Below are 21923 nucleotides of genomic sequence, written 5' to 3'. Positions count from 1 at the left end.
GCATCCGAAACTGCAGAAGTAGAAAAGGCCCCTTTGCTCATGGACACTGTGAAAACTTCATCCTTCTCAGTGCTGTGAATAGCCACCGCACAAAGATCACATCCTTTCTCGAAAAAATAGGAAAGCAAGCCTGTTTTGTCGAATGAACTTTGCTGTGTTTGAATTTTCCGTTTCATGTTCTGGTTAATTGAGCTTGAAATGCGCCTCAAGGAGGAAGATAAGGGTTATGTTGTGTATAGTACGTTCGAAGATTAAAATAATGCATATTTGTATCAAGGATTTTGCGGGAGCCAGGTTACCGATTGGTTTGAACCGGTTTTAGCTCTACTATTAAGGATGTCGGATATAACGAACTAAATTACTGTCCCGATACTACTTCGCTATAACGAGGTTCGACTGTAGTTTGTTTGTGCGCACAGTAAAGCGTTCCTAGTAGTATTGTCCGCGGCGCGGTCAATCGGCTGGTGATATATGGTCTGAAATACGGTACAGTTCGAAAGCTAAATAGGCAATACTGAAGAACGAGTAAATGAGACCAAAATGCAATATCATGGTGGACGACAGCGCCACGAGAATGTCTGCAGCTGTGACTCTTTCTGTAACTAAGGGCCCAGTACTGGCTAGAGGTAAAAAATATACATTTAGCAAGTAGAATGGGGGCTACAGGACGCCATTACTCGACGCTAAGATATGGCATTAGCGCCAGCGAAATTAAATTATTTGCTTGTTACGCGTCTGCGCGTTTCTTCAGTCAGAGTGCATCAGCTTTAAATGGTCTATGAAGACAAAAATCGATTCATTACAAAAATCGTCGCTTTCGCGTTAACAGTGATACCAATTTTATGGCGAACATAAAAAAGATCTAGATATTAAGGAAATCAGAAGAGACAGTGGGGACACCGCAGCCACTTTTGGCGATTTCTCTATGACGTCACAGAATCTTGCTTCTGCGAATGGCGGCCGTCAACCAAAGCCACCGCCAAGAAGCATGAGTTGGCGATTGTAGTGAAGCATTTTGTTCCGTTTTATCGTATCACTTGAATGCTTACGTGTGGTTAACACACTGATAGCTATGTTTTAGCGCTGGCCTCTGTTGCGCCAGAACTGCCCGTATTGCGTTACTGTAGCGCGAAATTTAAACTTTCCAGCATTTGTTTTGCTTCTTCGTTAAAAAACAAAAACAAAATGTCTTTCGTAGCTGGAAAAGGTAGTTCTTTCAAGCTGAACCACCTTTTATTTTTTCTTTGTAGCCCCTTTAAAAATGTGTGCGCGCTGCCGTTCCCGTTTTCAAAGAAGGAGCCCTCTAAGTGATCGCACAACTCCAGTTGACTGCATTTGAACGGAGATGACAATAACTCATTCTTATAGAAGAGTAAGCTATGAAGCATTTGCACGAAGAATCCGCACTGCTTGGATGGCATAAACGCAACCGGCTAGATTCAAACGCACTCGCGTTTAACTGAGGGATCACAAACTAGGCATTCTTTGAGACCGATGTATTTCTCCTGTTAACTTGAATAAATGATCTGAAATGCCTTATGTAGAGAAGGTGTGAAGTGAAAATGGGCTAAACACGTTAAAGCCATATTTAAGCGGAGCAGAAACATACCGTTTTTGAAGTCAATCTTGTAGAGTATTTCCGCTGCCTGAGTCTTGACGGCCAGAAAGAACACCGCTGCCCAGACGTTCTTTAAACCTGCGACAACCATGCCTGGCCCAGCCTCGAAAATATCGCACCGTGAAACTCGGTTAGGCACATACGCACAGAACACACAAGAAAACAGCAGTGAACTCCTTCGTTTTGGTCATAGCTCTCTCCTGCCTTTACGGGCTGAAACCACTGCCCGTAGAGAAAGAATAACAAGACAAAACATGGTTCTGGGGTGCTTATACGTGTGCAAGAAAATTGGTGACGATACAGCTATATGAGCTATATGAGCCCCGCTACAAAAGCTATGACAAGCAGGCACAGGTGGAGAGTTTTTGTTTGGGATCCGTGCCATGTTGGCAAACTTTCTCTCAAAGAGCATGGTCACATGTGTGACTGACAACTGAACAAGTGGGCGTAGGCTGTGGAGCAAGTCCTAATTAAGAGCCCATTCTATCTGTGGGAAGGCTTAAAGCTTGCACGAGACGCAGCTGCACGGTAAATTTGGCGTCGCAACCAGGGCGATTGTATTTAATGCAGCTTCGTGACTGCGTTGTTTGCTCGGTCTTGTGAGCATCTGCTGTGTTATTCAAGTTTGTAAGGCTTAGCACGGCAGAATTACGAGTTTGTTTTTTTATGTTGGTGTTGGGAAGTTTCCCTATTTAAAGATGGAGGTGGACTTGAGAGTGCGGGTAAGTATAGTTGATAGGCAAAATATGAGTTTTCAATAAATGTGAAACCTCGTTATGACGAAATCACTTCATTCGAAGCCTCGATTGATTCGCAGTATTTCTACAATCGCCAGTTGAGTGCATAGGGAACAACTAATCATCGCCTTTAACGAAACATCGTTTATAACAGAGTCAGTTTCTGGTCGGAGGATTTGGTTGTAGCGAGGGTTCACCGTATTTCGCAAGGAAAACACAGCGTCAATTCTGAAGACGTAAAAAGTCTGATACGGTGCGGTCGCCTGAGCTTGGTATCGTACGACGCAGTAGTGAACTCTTGTCCTTCATTCCTCGCATATAGTTTGCTTCTGTGAATGCTTCACCACTGCACTTATAAACCTGCGTACCATTCTCAATGTCGTTTTCTTTGTAGAAAAGCTGGTCAGCCATTGGAAATCAACCGTGTTAAGCTGCGTCAGAGGAGCCCAAGTTTTCTTTAACCCCATCCATGTTCTATGAGTTGTTTCCGTGCCATGTTTTCCTTGTACGAGCCTATGAATACCTGCGTACGCCTGCCTTACCCGTGCGAACGCGTTCATTTGTGTTTCTATTCTGCTTAGGTCATTTGTGCATGCCGAGTGGGTTTAGTCTTATGTTCACGCAAAAAGCTTCGGTTTTTTTTGTCGTCGAGGATCAATATTGTAGTGTGGTAGCGAACTAGCTGCAGAGCTCACGTATATTTCGTCTTGTCATGAGTACCACAAGGGCATCATGTGACTGTAATGAGGGCGTGTTACAAGAGCGAGAAACTAACGCAACATCTAAGGCACTGACATCATGCTTGCAAGTGCGTGGGCCTTTGTTTTAGCAAGGAAGTGACCTCGAGCGCAAGCTCGTTGCCAACTGGATCCATCAGAAAGTTCAGCCGATTAAGGGGCAGTCTTAAGGAAAAAAAGCGCGATGTCATTAAACACTGCGGCGGGGTAGTCACGGAAAACCTAATCCTTTCTACCTAAGGAGAAGGACCAAACTTTATTTAGTCCATTTATTACAGGACCCATGGCCTTGAGAGGTCTTCTTAATCCAGAAGCCCCTGGAAGGTCACTGCCTGGTGTGCCCCTTCAACCAGTCGAAGCTGGTCGTCAGAATCCGGGCTAACTAGCATGCCTTCACACTGTTCATGGGTGGGAGAGGGGATGGTGATAAGGGAATGAGTGTGGGATCACTCGCAGGTCATGTGGTATGTTGTGCATGGTTCGGGGAAAAATTTCCACGTGACGGAGTAGGAGGGAGGGTGGAATGGCCAACGTCAAACGCTGGGACGTGTTTAAAGGGAGAGACAACCGGTTTTAGTTTTAGCTCTAGCTCATATGAAAGCCGGCGTTTTATAAAGTAAGGTAGGCGCAAACAATTTACAAACAAATTGGCGGAAAAAATTTTATTTTGGCGCTACAATTTTCGAAATCTGATGGTTCGTAGTGTACAAACGTAGCACATTACGTGTCCAGGTCACGTGACTTCCAAACATTGCAGCTACTGAAACTGCTGAAACGTCAATTCACTTATAGAAAACCTTTTAACACAAGTATTTATACAAGTTTAAATCGTCTACGTATTTTGAAACATTCTTTTAAAATTTTAAGACTTGCCGGCCGCCGCCGCTGGGTTGCTCTCAGTGTGGCTAACTGAACCTCCATGTCTAGCATCAACGGCAGCGTTCAGTAAACAGACACAGTCAAGGAGCTGCCTGCTTGTGTTGTACATTGTTCCACGATTCTGCCTGAGTCAGCGGCGTTTTTTCTGCCGGATATTTGTTTTCAGTTTCCAAAAATTTCAGTTCACAGTTTTTTTAGCTGCCAACAGCAGCTAAAAAAAAAAAAAAAAGGTGCGCCGGGGGAGAACCGAAATGCCGACCTCCACAACATAAAGCCATCATTCTACCTCTCGTCCGTTCCAACAGTGGCGCATTCGTGCAAAATAGCGTATGTCAGTCTAGGCCATCAATACATACAGCTTGTTGCTTGTAGTGATTAAAAAACACACGCAAAGAAATAAGAACGCTTGCAAGTAACAAGTTTTTAGCTGGGGACAAGTTTTTAAATACCGCTTTTCATCTCGCCTACATACAAAAGTATGTTGCCACGCTACTGCATTTCATGGTTGCTGGCATTATTTTTGGGAGGATACGTATTGCTCGTAGATCTAAAAATTTCGATTTAAAAAGTTTTAGGGCGCTGTCAGCAAAACCGCTTCACGTCAAGGTGTTTTAATAGATGCCCTTTCATTTAGGATAGAGAACATATACTCGATAAAAATCGGTTGTCTATCCCTTTAAGCATTCGCGCAGTGCCAGCCGAAGTAATCGAGGTGATGGACACGTCGAGCTTCATAAATGCGTTCCGAAGATTCTTTGCAACCCGAGGATCGAACCGAGCAAATCCGCTCTTACTGTGGCACGAACTTTGTGGGGGCGCGCAGAAAGCTCGAAATCAGCCCGAACGGTCTCCAGGGTTCAACATTGGGAAGTTTCTCATCGCGAAAGGCTGTACGTGAATATCCAATCCTCCACATTGGTATTGCGTGGGTGGTGTTTGGGAGCCTCGTCGGATACTGGACTCATGTTGCTTCAGACACACCAGATTCGTCTGACCAACAAAGTGCTTACTACCTTCGTAGCAGAGGCTTAAACGAAATCATAATAAAATCATAAACTAAATCATAAACGGAAGGCCTCTCGTTCCCCTTTCCTGCGCGACCCACTGGAAAGACCCCGCCATTCTCACGCCAACGGCAATATTGACGCAGAAGCTGGGAGCTTCAACTCCGGCCTTTGGAGAAGCTACAACTAATCTGTTTCGACGACAGTGGCACCAAGTAGAAAACTTGACGACCGAGTTCTGGAAGAAATGATGCACGGGGTATTTGGTTACCCTGCAACAACGAAGACAATGGCTTATCGTTCTGTCCGACCTCAAAGTTGGAGACTACGTCTTGCTGAAGGACAAGCAAGCTACCCGATCTGAACGGAGTCGGGATCGTCACTCAGTGCATACTGAGCACCGACGGGCACAGTCGAATGGTTGAAGTCAAGAGAGCAAAAGCGGGGTTATTAAGATGTTCATCCGTCCCATATCAGACGTAGTTCGTCGGATTTCGCCGTGACACCCCTGCGGCGCCCACGAAGGGGTGCACCAAACGGGGAGTAGTGTGCTGTCCATCGGCACCAAGGGCATCCGAACTCTCCGTGGGTTCGGCTAAAAACGAAACCGGGACCGTCCCCTTCCGACAGTTCGCCATCAGGTGGATTGCTCCCGCCGGCAAGCAACACTGGGGCGAACCCTCACTTTACACCAGGGTGGGGCAGCCTCCCCTACAGAGGCGATGAGCTGCGGTGCGGCAGTGTTCGTGCACCAGTGCTTTTTTATTGCAAGAGATGCACGTGTAAGCGATTTGTTTATTCTTATTCAGTTTAGTGAAGTTTTGCTTTAGACTCATTGGTTCGGCCCGTTAACTACCAGGATGGCAGGCGTGCTTTTACTAAGCCATTTACAACTTTTAGCCACGAGCCGATAGATAGTACAGTTCTTTTGTTGACAATGATACAGAAGGAACGCTGCACTATCTATAGGCTCGTGACTAATAGTTGTAAATGGCTTAGTGTTGCAAGTGACAATGTATGATTTTCAACACGAACGTGTTTTATGCCGGGTTCCACCAAGATCTGACGGACGTCATATCCCTCACGGAAATGATATCACCAGAAATACTTCGGCTGCGCCGGGATTTGAACCATGAACTCTTTCGCCGCAACGGTAGGTACGAAACGCGCTCCCGACTGCGCTATGCACAGACGCGTAAACAGGGCGACAAACGAGATCCTTCCATTCAGATGGTGCTGCTGTCTAGGAGAGGCGAAGCGAAGTAGTGCATCATGACGCTAATAAGCGCCGACAGTTGGCTCCTCGAATGTCGCGCTCGTGGCACGGTCCGCTGCTCCTTTCGCTGCAACGATACGCTGACAACCCGTTTGGTTTCGTTCGCACGAACGGTTTGCGAGCGTTTGTGGTTTCAGTCGGATTTACGCAATGCTCCGACGCGTGCAATTCAGTGTCTAACGTTGATGCGTATAACGGTGCCATACCGACGAAATATAAATAGTGATGTGCAAGTTCATATCGATGCACAATAACCCTTCAACTGCTCCTGTGAAGGGACATTTAACTTTCGTGTTTTACCGGTTCCTATCGAAGAGGGATCAACCAACCACATTTTTTAAAACTATCTTTGAAGGCTCCCTCATATAATAACACATGTACACCAAAATGCTAGTGTACATGTGTTGATTCGAAATAAAAATTCAGTTGAAAGTAGCGCTTCAGTCGCCTATGTTTTTTTTTTCTTCTCCCGTCCCCGTGTTAGTTTGCGCTTCCCGAAAATGCAATGTATTACCAAATCGCCCATGCTTCCGCTCTTGCAAGCTTTATATTTACAAGGCCGCTTCTAAGAGAGCATTTCGGGTCTGCATAACATTCCATGGTTTATGTAAGTGCCAACAACCTCGGTGACGCTTAAAGCTTGCGCAGGATGAAATGGTTTGGGGTTGGCTAAAAGTTTGGTTCCCACTCCGCAGACACCTCGCCACCAGAAGTCGACTTACCAGAAATGAATGAAACATTGTCTTGGTTACCTAGCAAAAGTTGGTCAGATGGGAAGGGTGGATGGCTTAACTAAACCGGAGTAATTCAGGATCTCGGGGAAGTACGGGGAGACACCCACGGTCCGGGGGAAGCCGCCAGGTGAAAAATAAACAGGGGCTGGCTTTTGAGTGTTCGAGCCCGGCGGTTTATGGGGCAACGGAAAAGGAAGCGAGCTAAGAAACGGCGCAGTCGGTTCTGTGCCCGACAGAAGGAACGTTTCTGGTGACGCTCACATAACAAGTGAGAAGATTTGCCTTAAAAAAAAAAAGAGACCCAGAAAACACGAAAAATAAGAGACCATTCAGACAGAGTGGAAAGCCCAGCTAGTTGCAAATGGGTTATGACTGGGACTGCGCACAAAAAAACAAAAACAAAAACAAAAAACAAAAACAAAACAAAAACAAAAAACAAAACAAGAAAACGGGATTGGAAAAAAAATTACACCATCTTCCCGTGGGGAACCATGAGGACGATGCGAAGCATCATGGGGGTTCCGTGTAGGTTCCATTGTGGTGCCGTTATGTTGTTTCATTTATCGGAGCACCAATGGGAACCTAGTGTGAACCCCATGTAGAGACAGAGAAATGTAGGGAAATGTAGAGAAATCTAGAGACAGCGAAGAGATCGACACCCGCGTTACCTAGCTGATCGAACACCTCCTGGTGTTCGGGGTAGTGCGCTCCTACCCCGCTGCCCGCCCTCTTCATCCTCTTCTCTGGTTGAGCTGCAAGGCGCGTGGCGCTTCCCGCCAGAGCTTTCCCACGGAAAATTCAACATCCTCCTCTAAAGTTTTCAGTCGTCGTTTCCGTTGACGTTAAGCTTCGCGTGCCTTCGTTGTATCAGTAGCTTCTTGGCGTCGTTTGAATGAGTGAATGACATAAGGCGCGTTCGTAGCACATGCTCCCGTATCGGTTTGTAGCGCAGTGGGAACGGCGCCGCGTGCCTCGCGGCCAGAGAGTCGTGGAATCGATACCGGGCGCCGGCTAACTATTTCTTTTAAGTGCAATGCACTTCTTAAGCGACCCTGAACCTGCGTCCACCGGCGATGTCCGCGCACGTGGAGATGGGTGCGCGCAGCCTGGCCGCTGACATAGCACATACCCACGTGGGGGATTGGCCAGGAATCTCCTCGTCTTCCTTGGCAACGGGGGGAGATGGGCGCGCGCTGCCTGGCCGCTGACATGGCACATACCCACGTGGGGGATTGGTCAAGAATCGGGCGTGAGAAGGGCTAATGCACCTGCTTAAAGGAGTACTGACACGAAATTTTAAAGCTGAGATCCGCTCTAGCAATCAAGTACAACGACAACACAAATAGGTGTCTGTGAATAAATGCATCTTTCTTTCTTTGTAGTTGTGTGTGTGTGTGTGATCTCTCTTTCGCGAACATTACCGAACCGCGCAAATTCAACTCGTGCATTCGCACTTTCACATTCTTCCCCTCGGGGAAATGCGGGGAATTTTTTATAGTGTACTGCGCTGACGTCAGGCCAAACGCTGACGGGGCTGAAGAGACGCGCATGCGCAGTAGAGTGCGGATGGCGGACAACAACAAGGGAGGGAGGGACACAGCCCCGAGCATGAGATGCTTCGCATCTAAAAAAGGCGCAAAAAAAAAAAGAAACGTTGTGTGTGTTCTCTTCCCGGGTCCCATTTCTTTTGTGTGCAGTTCCAGTCATGAACCATTCAGACAGGCCGAGCAATCTGACCTTCGTACTTCCCAACCATCTGTACAAGGTTATCCCGTGTCTTATTTTAGTGCTACAAACTGTCAGACGGTATTTTATCGGTATAGCACAACAACAAAATATAGCGTTCTTGTTTATGTCGCATAAAAATCTACATATTTGTTTGTAGATTGTAGAGTCCCTGTTGAGCATCACAGCTGACTGAGCTTTTGTTTTATTTTTCGAATAAGTTGTTCGGTCTTCAGTGAGCAAGAACGCTTCAGCCGGCGTTCGAAGTTCTCCTGCAATTATGGAGGCGTTATTATACCAGCTTGAGCTTGCGGTTCCGAGACCCCTTGGCGCCTCCTTCCGGCATTTTTATCCGGGTCCCGAACTCCGGGTCGGTTGCCACCTGTGGCATTGCCCTGCCCGCGGGCTGCTTTTTCCACTCCGCAGACACTTTGGTGCGTGCTGCTCTCCCCTGCGTTTCCGGTGCCTGATTGCCGGAGTCCAGGACGTTTCCTGTTAACGCTGAAATGCTTCCTGGACCGCTCTTTTGTCCTTGCATCGTCGCCACTCCCTTTGCAGGCATTGCTGAAAGGAGCAACAGGATCGTATGGTTAACGGCATGAACATTCATAAATATGCACACTGAACCCCGCGAACAAAGTCGAACTGAACAATGCAGTATTCCAGCGGACTTTTTGGCGGATTGCTTTTTTACTTCTGCCACCCCACTATTTTCCCCCGGGAAAACAGGTTAGATTGAAGAAGTTGTGTTATTTTAACGTTTGAGTGCGCAGAACTTAAGCGCCCCCTCCTGTGGTTTCACGGTGCCGCCGTCCCTCGTTGTACCCGAGTGAACAAAGGGGACACCGAAGACAACAAGATAGATCGAGCAGGAAAGCGGAGGAGGAAAGTATGTCGAAAGAGTGAGGGGGAGGGCGCTATGCCCAGAGGGTGCCAGAGAACCTCAGCGGGTGGTACACGCTTCAACGTAATCTCGACTCCCCCGTTCTCGTTCCACCCTGTCCGTACACTGACGTGTTTGCCCCTTTTAACACCGAAGCTGTTTGGAAAATTGTTGTTTTTCGTGTTAGAAGTTAAAAATAACCAGAAAATGCCCAGAACACGTGAGGGCGCTCCTCGCGGCCACCGCCCGGCAGTTAAAAAAGCGAGAAAATACCGAGCTCTAGTGTAGGCATGCCTCGCGGTGACCGCCCAGCGTCCCTGGCGCACTTTAGTCAAGCCAAGCACGCCTAGTTAGGGTGATTGGAAAAGTCAGAAAAAAAAAAACCCTCCATCGTTCGCCGTAATCATGGTAACACTTGCTCGGAACGAGAAAGACTCGAGCGTTCGCCTTAGTGGTGGCAACACTTGCTCGGAACAGGAATTACACGTCACATGGTTAAACGGGAACAGACATAGGTTACTTTAGTGCACTGGCAAATTGACCAAAATAAATTACTGGAAAAAGGCTACCAAGGCGACAAAAGCCTAATTTCTATAACAAAGACGGGGAACGTTCGATAAACAGACGTTCTTAAAACGGGTTTCTCCTAGACTGTCTGGGACCATAGTATGGGTGGCCGACCGGTCATAAAACCTCGTCCAACTAACAGCTTAAGAACCACGTTCAGAGGTGATACGGAGGCAATTTCCTAGAAAGCCCGAGCCGGTGTCATGTGTGGAACAGTAACGGGAGTTTGCTTAAAGCGTCTTCTGTTCAAATGGCATTAAATCACAGCCGTATCATTGTGATGCATGTGAACCCAGTAATCTTAGTGCTACTACCCGGGTGACATGACCAGCTGTAATATTTATTAGTTCAGCGCACAAGTTGGGGTTACGGAAATAGGAAACGTTTGGGTTGCATTAATATTCATCTTCATAGCGCAAAAAAAAAAAAAAAAAAAACGGGACCAAGGGGAGGAACACACTGCACATGTGCTGAACAAAAACTAAATTTTTTTATTGATGAGGCACAAATATGAAGCCATCGAAGGTATAACACACAGATAAAAACACGACACATTAACCCACTAAAAGCAACTGCGCAGGCGCACGTTCTCATGCACCACTCTCATCAAGATTCGCCAATTCAGCTTCTAAAAGCGACAACACACAAGTCAGATATTTTTCGAATTTTATTCTCTTCCACTATTTCCTTCGCCTTTTGGTCACCGTGACGGAACAGTACCGTTGTATCATGAAGGAAAGACGTACAACCACAATCTTTGCAATGTGTGTAAAAATAAGCTGAAGCACTCCATTGAGTGAACTGTCATGCTCCCGCAAACGAACATTTCAGCAGCGGCTCGTTTGGCCCACATAAAAGCGACCACATTTGAGGGGAAAGCAATAGACCGCATCTGATCTACAAAGAACAAACTGTTTTTCATGTTTAACACCAGATCTGTTTGCTCGGTACTTTTTACCACTACTCTTTTCGATGGCGGTACAGATGTGGTTTAACTTATTCCTAGCCGAAAACACTACATTGACGTTGTATCTGCTCCCTACTTTTTTCAAACGGAGCGAGACATTGTGCAGATATGGGATTACAACTATTTTTTCTTTCCCCTTTGCCTTCACAACGTCACATGCGGCAGGCGGGTTTTTTTTTTCACGAAATCCTTGTAGACCAAATGTGGTCCATTGCGTTCCCCTCAAATGGGGCCGCTTTTAGGTGGGCCCAACGCCGCCTGTATTAACATTGCCTGACGCGTCGCGCGCTTTTCAATGGGAGGGGTAGGAACGCTTAGTTCAGGCACTGATCCGCTATGTGGCGTGTGCCGGCGGACATCTCGCTTACGTCACTGCTCGCGAGTCGCGAACGCTGCACCCACTTCTACGACGTGTGTCTGTCAGATTGCCTGTTGGGCTTCAAGGGTCGTTTCGCTTATATCTTAGCCACGACGGGGCGCTAGTTCTGTGGCGCACTGGGGATCTCGTTCAACGTGTCGCTCGCTTCATACTTGCTGCATTTTTCCAAAGATAAATACGGAGGCGGACTGAAATAGTGTAAGAACATACTGATTGTCGGGTAGACATATAGCTAACAGAACAAGGATATTTTCAGATGGGGCAGCCATTATTTTACTGATATTTTTCTTTCTGGAGTATTTAGATAAGAAAAAATTGCGTGCACGTTTTTTGTTCAGGCGCTCACTTCTACGATTACTTTCCAATAATGTCACGTGCTTGTAAACTTCAGAAAATTATAGGAAACAAAAGGATAAGCAGCTGGGATCCCGGCACGCTGTCCTGGCGCTTCTACAGTACGTCCTCAATTTTAGAAGTGCGTACCGATGCGGAGTGCGAACAGCGGGGTCAAAACAATACCTAAATGCGGAGGGGATAGAGGTGGGATGCCCCACTCAGAAAATTTCAGGGCCTGTGATCCGAGTAGATAAGCGCGCAAAGCCGGCATCAGCCTGCGGCAGCGCAAGGTATTTTCCTTCGTGACAAAGGAAGTTTTATCAGTGACAGACCAAGACAGACAGGCATGGTGAAAAACAAGAAGGCGTAGGAGCGCCGCCTCGGGAACGCTAAACAAACTTTCCACTATTTTGCATAGTTTCCGAGAAGCGGCGCTGGCTGGCGGACACGAAAGCACGCTGGAAGGCTACGGAGCGGGGAAGGGTAGGAGAGAGCAACAGGAGAGTGGCTGTTTGGCCATTTTTCGCTCACGCGTTAGGCATTGTTTATACAGGCGGCGTTGGGTGGGCCAAACGGGCCGATGCTTAAATGTTCGTTTGCGGGAGCATGGCAGTTCACTCAAGGGAGTGCCTTCAGGTCATCTTACCACCCATTACAAAGATTGTGGTTGCACGCCTTCCCTTCATGATAAAACGGTGCTGTTCCGACGCGGTGACCAAAAGGCGAGGGAAATTGTGGAAGCGTATAAAAGTCGAAAAATGACTGACTCGTGTGTTAGCGCGCCGTCTTCGTCACTTTTAGAAGCTGAATTGGCGTATCTTGATGAGAGTGGTGTATGAGAACGTGCGCCTGTGCAGTTACTTTTAGTGGGTTAGCGTGTCATGTTCTTATTTTTGTGTTATACCTTCGATGGCTTCATATTTGTCTCTTCAATAAAAAAAATTAGTTTTGTTTCAGCGCTTGTCCAGTGTGTTCCTCCACTTTGTGACGAACCTGTACCAACTAGCCCGGTTTTCTGCGCTACTTCAGTGCATTAATATTCTTGCACAGGAAGATATTGCGTGGCATCATCGTCTGGGAAATTTCGTATACCATCCGCGAAAAAGCGTTTCTTGCGAGCATTCCCCAAGGGGTACACAAGAAAGGGCTGACTAAAAAAAGGTTTCCGCAGTTTCAAATCAATTGCTTCGGATTAGGTTTTAGAGAAGTGGTCGTACGAGCATCCTTTCTGGCTATACTTCCTGATTTGATTGATGGTAGGGTTTAACGCGCCGACGCAACGCAGGCGAGGAGGCGCGCCGTAGTGGAGGCCTTCGGATTAGTTTTGACCACATGGATACATTTAACGAGCGCCGAAATCGCGTACACACGGGAGTTTTTGCTTTTCACCTCCATCAGAAAAGCGGCCGCCGCGGCCTGAAATTGAACCCGCGTCCTCGGGCTCAGCAGCAAATTTCAAAATTTTTTATATATTTCAAAATTTTGTTTTTTTTCAAAATATTTAAAAATTTTATATATTTCAAAATATATTTCAAAATTTTGTTAGGCCAATTATCTCCATTCACGTTATAACGATTACAAGGGGAACTTCCGCGAAATGTGCATTATTGCAGAAATGCAGGGCGTTACGCTGTTTGCAATTTTCCGTAAATATTTTATATTTTTCATTTTTTTGTTATTGAAATTTCGTTCAACAAATTATCTCCATTTACGCAATTATAACGATTACAGGGGAAACGTTTGCGAAATATACATTATTGTGGAAATGCGTGCGGTATACGTTTTGAAATGTTATTTTATAAATTTTTGTTATTTCTAGTTTTTAAAAAAATTGTTCGACCGTTTACGTTATTATAACGATTACATTTGAAATTTTCGCGAAATCTGCGTTATTGTGGAAATGCAGGGCGTTACACGGTTCGCTATTTCCCGTAATAATTTTATATTTTTCTAATTTTTTAGTTTTTAAAAATTTCGTCCAACCAATTATCTTCATTTACGCAATTTTAACTATGACGGGTGAAACTTTCGCGAAATCTACATCATTGTGGAAATTCTTCGCGGTATACGTTTTGACGTTTTCCGCAATTTTTTCTTTTTGTTATTTTTCAGTTTTTCAAAATTTAGTTCGTCCAATTCTCTCCATTTACGTTATCCTAACGATTACGTTTGGAACTTTCGCTAAATCTGCATTTTTGAGGAAATGTAAGGCGTTACACGCTCCTGGCTGTGGGGGTACTCAGCAAAGAATGCTAGCATTAAAATTGTTAAAACAGACCGTGTAACGCCATGCGCTTGCGCAAAACTGCGGAATTGGTGGAGGCAACACATATTAATGTTAAAATAGCGTAGATATCAGTAACTGGTCGGAGAAAATGTAAAAAAAAAAACATACACACAAAATACGGAGAGAAATAAAGTATACACAAGAAAAAGTAACGAAACGGAACACACATACACACAAAATGTTATAAAGCACCAGCCGTGCACTGCGCCTTGCATCTGGGAAATTACACATAATTGATGAGGTTGTAGCCCTTAAACCAAATATTAGAGTAAATGTGCGTTATTGGGGAAAAGGAACAAAGGAGAACTTTAAAATAATGAAACAACGCAACGTTTCGGCTACTGAAACCAGGCTACAAAAGAATGCTAACAACGAATACAAGCTGCGTAAGTATCCTATGCATTAGTATACAAGTCTTTAAATTGCTGCACGTCTTTTCGCCTTTAAGAGATAATCTGCCCTCAGGGAAACATGGACAGGCTGCATTTTAATTATGGCGCTGAACATGAACTGCTGAGCTGCGGAAAATGTTATGAAATACACCGTCATTCTGTCCTCGTTTCGGAAAAGCCATATTAAATTTAGTTGTTTTGACTTGATTGATTGATTGATTAATTGTAGGGTTTAACGCGCCGACGCAACGCAGGCGACGAGGCGCTCCGTGGTGGAGGGCTGGGGATTAATTTTCTTTAACGTACGCCGAAATCTCGAACACACGGGTGTTTTTGCTTTTCGCCTCCATCAGAAAAGCAACCGCCGCGGCCGGGAATTGAACCCGCGACCTCGTGCTCAGCAGCGCAACGCCTTAGCCACTGAGCCACCGTGGCGGGTAGTTGTGACTTGCACACTTCAGTTCCTCCTGCGAGGCGCGGGAGACGATTCCGAGTGCACGTAGTCGTTCTGCAGTAAGTTCGTGTTTGTGTCACCACGTTATCTGCTACTATATCCCGTTACTTAAAGTACTGTCCTGGCGAATTTTCAGATTTCTTAAAAAAATACAGAGAAGCATGAATTCAAATAGAAGGGGCAAAAAATAAAAATTAATCCTCACTCAGAAACAGAATGCACTTTTGTGCGCCTTGAGCTCGCGTTCGTTCAGCTCTCCCCTTCCTTCCAATGTGAGGCCACCAAGTAGCAAAGTAAAAATTGGCCGCGTATCTGCTCACTTCGTTGGAAATGTCGAAGAAAGACGATAGCCGTCTGGCGTCCCACGCAAGTAAATGTCCCTGTTCTCTTTCCCGCTAACCTCTCATGCTGTTCCTCTCCCGTCTCGCCCCCCCCCCCCCCCCCCCCCCCCCAAAAAAAAAAAAAAAAAAAGAAAAACACGTTAACGGTGTGCTCAAATGAATTTAAATTTACGGCGTTCCACTGCTCCGGGAGGATAGAGCGAGCAGAAAAGCGGAGGACGAAAGTATATGGCGAAAGGCGCGAGACATGGTCCTCCGCGGCGATGCTCTACGAGACGAAGCCACAGTATATCACGCGTCTTGATGCGTTCATCACTTTGTGAGACGCAGCAGGTACGCGCCGTCACTCATAAGACTGCAGTTCGTCTTGCGCACGAATTTCGCATCAGGGAACATCGTAATCGTCGCCCATTTTAGGTGCGGAGTACCTTGGGGCCGCACAATGTCCGTCCGCATCCGTGCGCGATGCATTTACAATCGCAAAAAATCACACACGCACCGGCATGATTCGAGCCTGTGTCTGGTAGACCAGACAGAGTTAATGCCAGTCGCCTTACCCACTGGGCTACCACCGTGAGTTAGTACCCGAGAGTCAAACCATAGTATAAAGGAGGCTATGGTCAAACGCTTACTCCCTCACCGGTAACCGTGCGCAGTACCGTAGGACGTCCCAATGTCCGTCCGCATCCATCCATGCGCACACCACCATCAAGCGAAAATCAAGCGAAATTCGATTTGAACCGGGAGTTGCAGTTTCATTTAGGGAATAATCAAGGTGCAACACACGGCTCGAATCGAATGACGGTCGGGGCGCAAATCGGATGTCACTGAGGGCGCAACTTGGATGTCATTTCGATCCCCCGCACTCCCCACCCTCGCCATCATCCGCGGAGTGGAGATGCTGCCATTTTTTCTTCTTATCGTTGGGGTGGTTATGGAACGTTGCAAAAAGGAAATAACTGTTTGCGAAGGACAAAGCCTAGGTCTAATACTAGGTACCTACTTATACGCCAAATTTATGTGAAATAAACAGGCCTGTTACAACGCTTCTAGAGCACTCTAAAATGAGGGCAATGGACACGCAAGCTACAGTATTGGCGGCACTTGGCAATTCTACGCGGTATATGAGCCATGAATGTCTCGCTTATTACGCCTCTTCAGTTATGGGCTTTTGGTTGAGTTCGGCAGGTAATATACCGGAATATATTGATACGGCTTGCGAATGATCAACCAATCGAGATACGTAGGTCAACTGATCCGAAGGGATCGTACAGGTGACCAACCTCTATTGGCTTAAAGGGGCCATGAAGACAAAGTGCAAGTTTGGGTCATTCAAAAGATTGCCTCGTTAGAATTTTGCTGTCACCACTTTTAACGTAGACTTCGCTCAAATAAACTGTATAATTAGGAAAGAAGGGAATGGTTATGCGACCAACTAGCTCATTTCCCGCAACAGAACCTATGATGTCATACCAGCTAGCTCTACGATTCGTGGGGTGGAAAAAGCAAACGCAAATTAGGCAGAAGTTATTAGATTGCTGAACGAACTATTTGCGCTTAAATTTACTGCACAGTCTTTTTATAACAGTAAGAATTGTGGGATAAAACGAAAGCACACATAAACATAGAAGTACCGATGCGTACTGCTGTTGGTACTGCGCGCACTATGCTTCGTTTAGATGCACAGCACTGCGGGGCTTTGGGGTTGTCTCAGACGACACTGGCCGATTTACGCGAGCGACGGTATCTTACGTGATCATATTTGTCGAGCGAGCACCATGTTTCACGAGACGATTTTTTTTGTCTATGAACAAAAACAAGGCAGGTTTAAATACGGTCACAAACAAACCAAAGGCAGAAAACGGCTTGCCGCGGTGTCGTGGTGCCATCTAGGTTGACTAACAGTAAGCAAGCCTCCGCTCCTCATCGAGTTTAGCTGAAAGACTTGCTGTTATGATGTCATTGCAAGCATCGCCTAAACACACGTTTTGGCGCGAGACTCACAATTTAAGCTTAATTTGATTAATTTCGCAGTGAATAAATCATCGTTTGCGTCCAGACAAGCGCTGGGAGCACTACAGAACGCGAAATTGTTCGAAAAAAACAAACCTGTATTTTGTCTTCATGGCCACTTTAAACAGTCATAGCCGTGTGGACATTCTAATGAAACTATGTGGGCCGAGTGCCGAGGTGCACGACGTATAACTGTTCTTACCTGACTTGCAAACCAGTTTTGTGCAGCAAGCAGGGAATCGGCCTTTTTCTTTGACTGGTTTGCAGTCCGCGCCCCTTGGTTGAGGCGTACCGCAACTGCAATTCAAAGGAACACAACCACATAACACTCGGGCTTCAATATACGCACTACTCTTTCATGCTCCAGTCGGCACAGAATGCATTATAACCCTTCGCTCCATTGTTTCCGTAATGTCTTTTGTGCACGGATAGATGAAGACTGCTATTTTTTATTTTAATTTGAGCGTGCATGTTGCTAAACCTGTTCAATGCTGTTGCTTTGCCTATTTCCAATCTGTAGCCTTTCTAATCTACTCCGCCTACCCGTGTTACCAAATGCCGCTCCTCACGGCCCGCGTTTCACCTGTGTGATTCTTCCCGCTCAAAATCAAGTAGAACAAATTGCCTTAGACCACATTGAAGCAATGTTCCTGCTATGAATGAAAATAATCCTGCCGCGCACTTTGGCAAGTTAAAAGTTGGAAATTTTCTTGCACATTTCCTAGTGCACCCATTTACGGTCCCGTTTGGAAAGCGAGCGTGTGAACGGTAAATACGGTTTAGGGAGAACTGGGGCTAAATATCACTGCTTGTCACGCCGAAGCGCGCCTACCTTTTGCAGCCAAAACCTCTAACTTACTGTCAACATCGCGCGGGCGTATCACTCACATGAATACACACATTAAGCATTGTTTAATGTTTGAGCGTCGCTCACGCACTAGTTGTCCTAGCTGGCCAGGAGAGCACCGACCACAGATCCTCGCGGTCAGAACCTGTCTAAAAAATTCATATGGCCTTTAGCTGTGACCGAAATCCCTTTATGCTGCGAGTAGCCTGAAGCATATAATCAAAATACCCGTTGGCAACCCACGTGCGTTTGGGCCGGCCTAGCGCCCTTATTGGCTGCAAGCAGAGGTATGTGTTAGCCTGACATCCTTATTAGATGTGACTTGTCAGGTCGCTAGGAACGGGAGTATCCGGTTGCCTGACGTTAGCCCTAACGTTATACTTTGAGGTCTAACTCCGTCAACCGATGCCCGAAGCTAAACGTCTATGAGCCTGACGTTGCTTTGCACGCCGCTTTCCTCAACGCTAAGAGCCTACATTCAGCCTCAACCTAACGTTGAGGCTGAGTATAGATGCGTGGCTAACACACTCACGGGCGCATGCTTTAACAACTCAACCTGCGTCTGCACCACGTGAATGCGTCAGTGCAGCTGTCGCATTCGCACAGCATAGAAGAAAGATAAGGCGCCCCCGTGACTGTTTTGGTTTACTGTGTGTTAGATTCGTGAACTTTAATTGCAACATTATATGTGCTGAATATCTCATGCAAGGAAGTTCTGGGGCATGAAATGGTATATCCTGTGCTTGAAGAAACACTAATGAATGGCGCTTGGCCGAAGGGGCGTTTGGCTCCACACTTTTAAGGTATTTGCTGGTCGAATAGAGTTTTAATTCGACCCGCAAAAGAATAGCGTCCGGGTACATAATTCCGTCGGATAGGAGTATTCAGCTTGAGCACTCATCTTGGAAAAGTGTGGGATCGTGGTTGCAAAAATTTGTAATTCGAGCGGGTGAATCTGCGTTGACTTTTATGTAGCCTTGACTTCTCGACATTGACGACGTCGCAAATTTGAACTCTGTGTCCGTGTAATTACCTTTTGTATTTGTTTTTATTGTGCTGTGTCGTCTGCCCCAGCAAGAGAACCAATGTTTATATTCACGACGATTCTTTGCCTTTCACTGCGCCAAAGTTTGACCCACGTCCGTGATATATGCTTTAAATTCCAAGTATTTGCAACATGTATCTTTAGTCTGTAAATTGTTTGTTTTTACAATGGGACTCCACTCCTCTAATAATACCATAACGGGATTAACGAGATACTGAAATAAATAAATAAATAAATAAATAAATAAATAAATAAATAAATAAATAAATAAATAAATAAATAAATAAATAAATAAATATTGAACCAAAAATATCTCCGACAATGTGTGCTGCACAGACCGATCAAGTGATGCATTATCCGACATTCTGGGCTTTGAAACTGATTGTATAATGCGGCTACCCCGTAATAGTTAAATAACAGGGGATCACAATGCAACAGCAACAACAACAGCAAGTAAGTAGTTAGGCGATCTAGCTAGACCTCTGACAGAAAATTCAGGCAGGATACATTTCCGATTACTGCCTGTGATGAGACCAGTATTCTTCCGTTTGTACAACAGAATGGAGAAAGCTAACTAATGATCTCTTTTATTTGCCTGCCCAGAGCAGCTTTGAGCAGTTCCTGGGCGGCCCAAAACTGCTCCCGCCTTAGAAATTCTATGGGCAAATTAAAGGCGGAGCTGCTTGGAGCTGCTCAGAACTCCTCTGAGCAGGCGAATAAAAGAGACCATGAACTCGCTACGCTCCCATCCCTTCGCCTTTTTCTTCGTGTAGTTGCTGCCACCACCCGTTCGCCTTCCTTGGTGTGCAGGTCAAACAGTGGCTTTTGGCCGGTCTGAAAAAGCTGGGGAAACAGTTAAACAAGCATATTGTATGAACAGAAATGGGGTGAAGTAGTCAAAAGTGCTACTCACATTAACAGCGCAACATAAAAACAGGCTGCGCATCTGCTCCTTTCGTTGGAAATGTCGACGAAAGACGATAGTCGACTGACGCCCCTGCCATGTGAACGACTCCCTTCTCTTTCCCGCTCACCTCTCATGCTGTTCCGCTCCCGTCTCGTTCCTCCCAAGATAACACGCTAGATGTTTGCTCGAGTAAATTTAAAGTTACCGCGTTCTACTGCTCCAGGCTGGCTGCCTCGATGCCAGCGCTACCGTACGGCGGTGACTTGCGTGATTCGAGGCACCCTACCCCAATGTTTATAGAACCACGTTGCCATACTCCACGAGCGTTCCAAGCGGAACGTGAAACCTCTCTAGTAAAGCCTCTAGTTGCTGTTGCCGTGTGATTTTTTTAAATGTTTCCAGGTAGCGCTGGCAACCGCAGGTGACGATTTTCTCCTGTTGATGTAGTATTTTACTTGCTATCGGAAAAACCAAACACCCGTAAATTTCTAATAAAGGAACACTGCAAATATCACTCATGTATTGATTTTCTGCCTCATATTTGCGTAATATCTTGTTCTTGTTCAACAATGTTGGCAAGTAGGAACATTGACACCTGACTTAGATGGGCAGATTTAGCTGTGACTATATAAGACTATTGCGCAGTTTTGGTCTCGCTTTTCCCGGGTGGCTGATTCGAGTCCACACACAGACAGACAGGCAGACAGAGAGACCGACAGACACACCAAAATTTCTGCGCTTAAGTAGCCCAAGAAAGACTGTCGTCTTTAAAAGAGGAACGCTGGTGTGAGAACAGATTGATGGCGCGTTACCTCGAGGTGACGGGGAACCCTTCCATGCAGGTCATTTTAATGCACTTCGCATCGTCGTACCAGACGGCACCGTGTGGCTTATTCCCGCCTGGTGTTGAACAGGTTTCTGCGTAAAATTAGTATAGGCCATGTAAAGGTTCCTTTTCTTTCGAAGCCATGCTATGCTAAGCAATGTTTTTTGATGGTTCTGGTTTTTGTAAATGCAATGTTAAACTGTAGTAATGTGTGCTTGTTTTCTGGCGCAAGGGTAAGGAGGTCCAAAGAGCGCCAACACAAAACAATAAAATATCAGAGTAAAATCCTAAATGCCCAGCATATTGCGTAACACTCATGCAGGCATGAAACCACAAGCACGCATAGTCACAGACGCGAGCAGGCCTATGCTGGAAGAAGGATCAACAGAGACGGTGCGCAAAGGTAAACGTTGCCGGTCATAGTGTGAAGTAACGAGTAGTAGTTTTACATTTAAATTAAACCAGCTTGCTGTAACAATAATTTTGTGGTCTGCAAAAAAAAGACCCCGGGACGAGCGAGACTGGCTCCGTTGCCCTTGTATAAGGCGGACGCCAGAGGAACAGTCATTCAACATAAAATTCACATACATGAAGCGAACTGGTACAACAGCAGCCTTATATATGTAGTACATTGTTGAAGCGATACGACAGTTTATATTGTAACATTTGTTTACCATAATTTGTTTCTTTCTTCAGGGTTTTTGAGAGGTAAAATCAGGAAGTAGGTAATTTTTTAGCATTGGAATTCAAAATCTTAAATAGTTCATTCTCATTTCCTCTAATGCGAAGACATTTAAATAACCGGTCGTTTTTTCGGACTCAGAAAATTCGAACTTGCTGGATATTCCGGGCTTTCCCTAGGAACCGCCAGTTGTCATATAGGGGTAATGTAATGAACAACGGACATTTTGGACGAAATAAAGTCAAACGTTCGATTTTCCGGACAAAATTTACCGCGACAGAGCCACG

At 45.8% G+C, this 21923-nt stretch overlaps 1 protein-coding gene across 1 annotated transcript; it reads right to left on the bottom strand.

The window, feature by feature from the left end:
- Window positions 1-8845: 8845 nt before the first annotated feature.
- LOC144173310 (uncharacterized) lies at window positions 8846-21040 on the bottom strand. The gene is made up of 3 exons (XM_077701793.1): window positions 20941-21040; window positions 17532-17626; window positions 8846-9274 (listed from the first exon to the last, which is right to left on the bottom strand). The coding sequence occupies exons 1-3, from the start codon at window positions 20973-20975 to the stop codon at window positions 9003-9005; spliced, it is 402 nt and encodes a 133-aa protein (XP_077557919.1). The 5' UTR covers window positions 20976-21040; the 3' UTR covers window positions 8846-9002.
- Window positions 21041-21923: the final 883 nt, after the last annotated feature.

This window comes from Haemaphysalis longicornis, unplaced genomic scaffold (assembly GCF_048455015.1).
Source record: "Haemaphysalis longicornis isolate Haplotype H1 unplaced genomic scaffold, Haemaphysalis longicornis Haplotype H1 scaffold_3, whole genome shotgun sequence".
Taxonomy (NCBI): Eukaryota; Metazoa; Arthropoda; class Arachnida; order Ixodida; family Ixodidae; genus Haemaphysalis; species Haemaphysalis longicornis.
The sequence above is the reverse complement of the archived record's forward strand: the minus strand, read 5'-3'. Positions and strand labels throughout refer to the sequence as shown.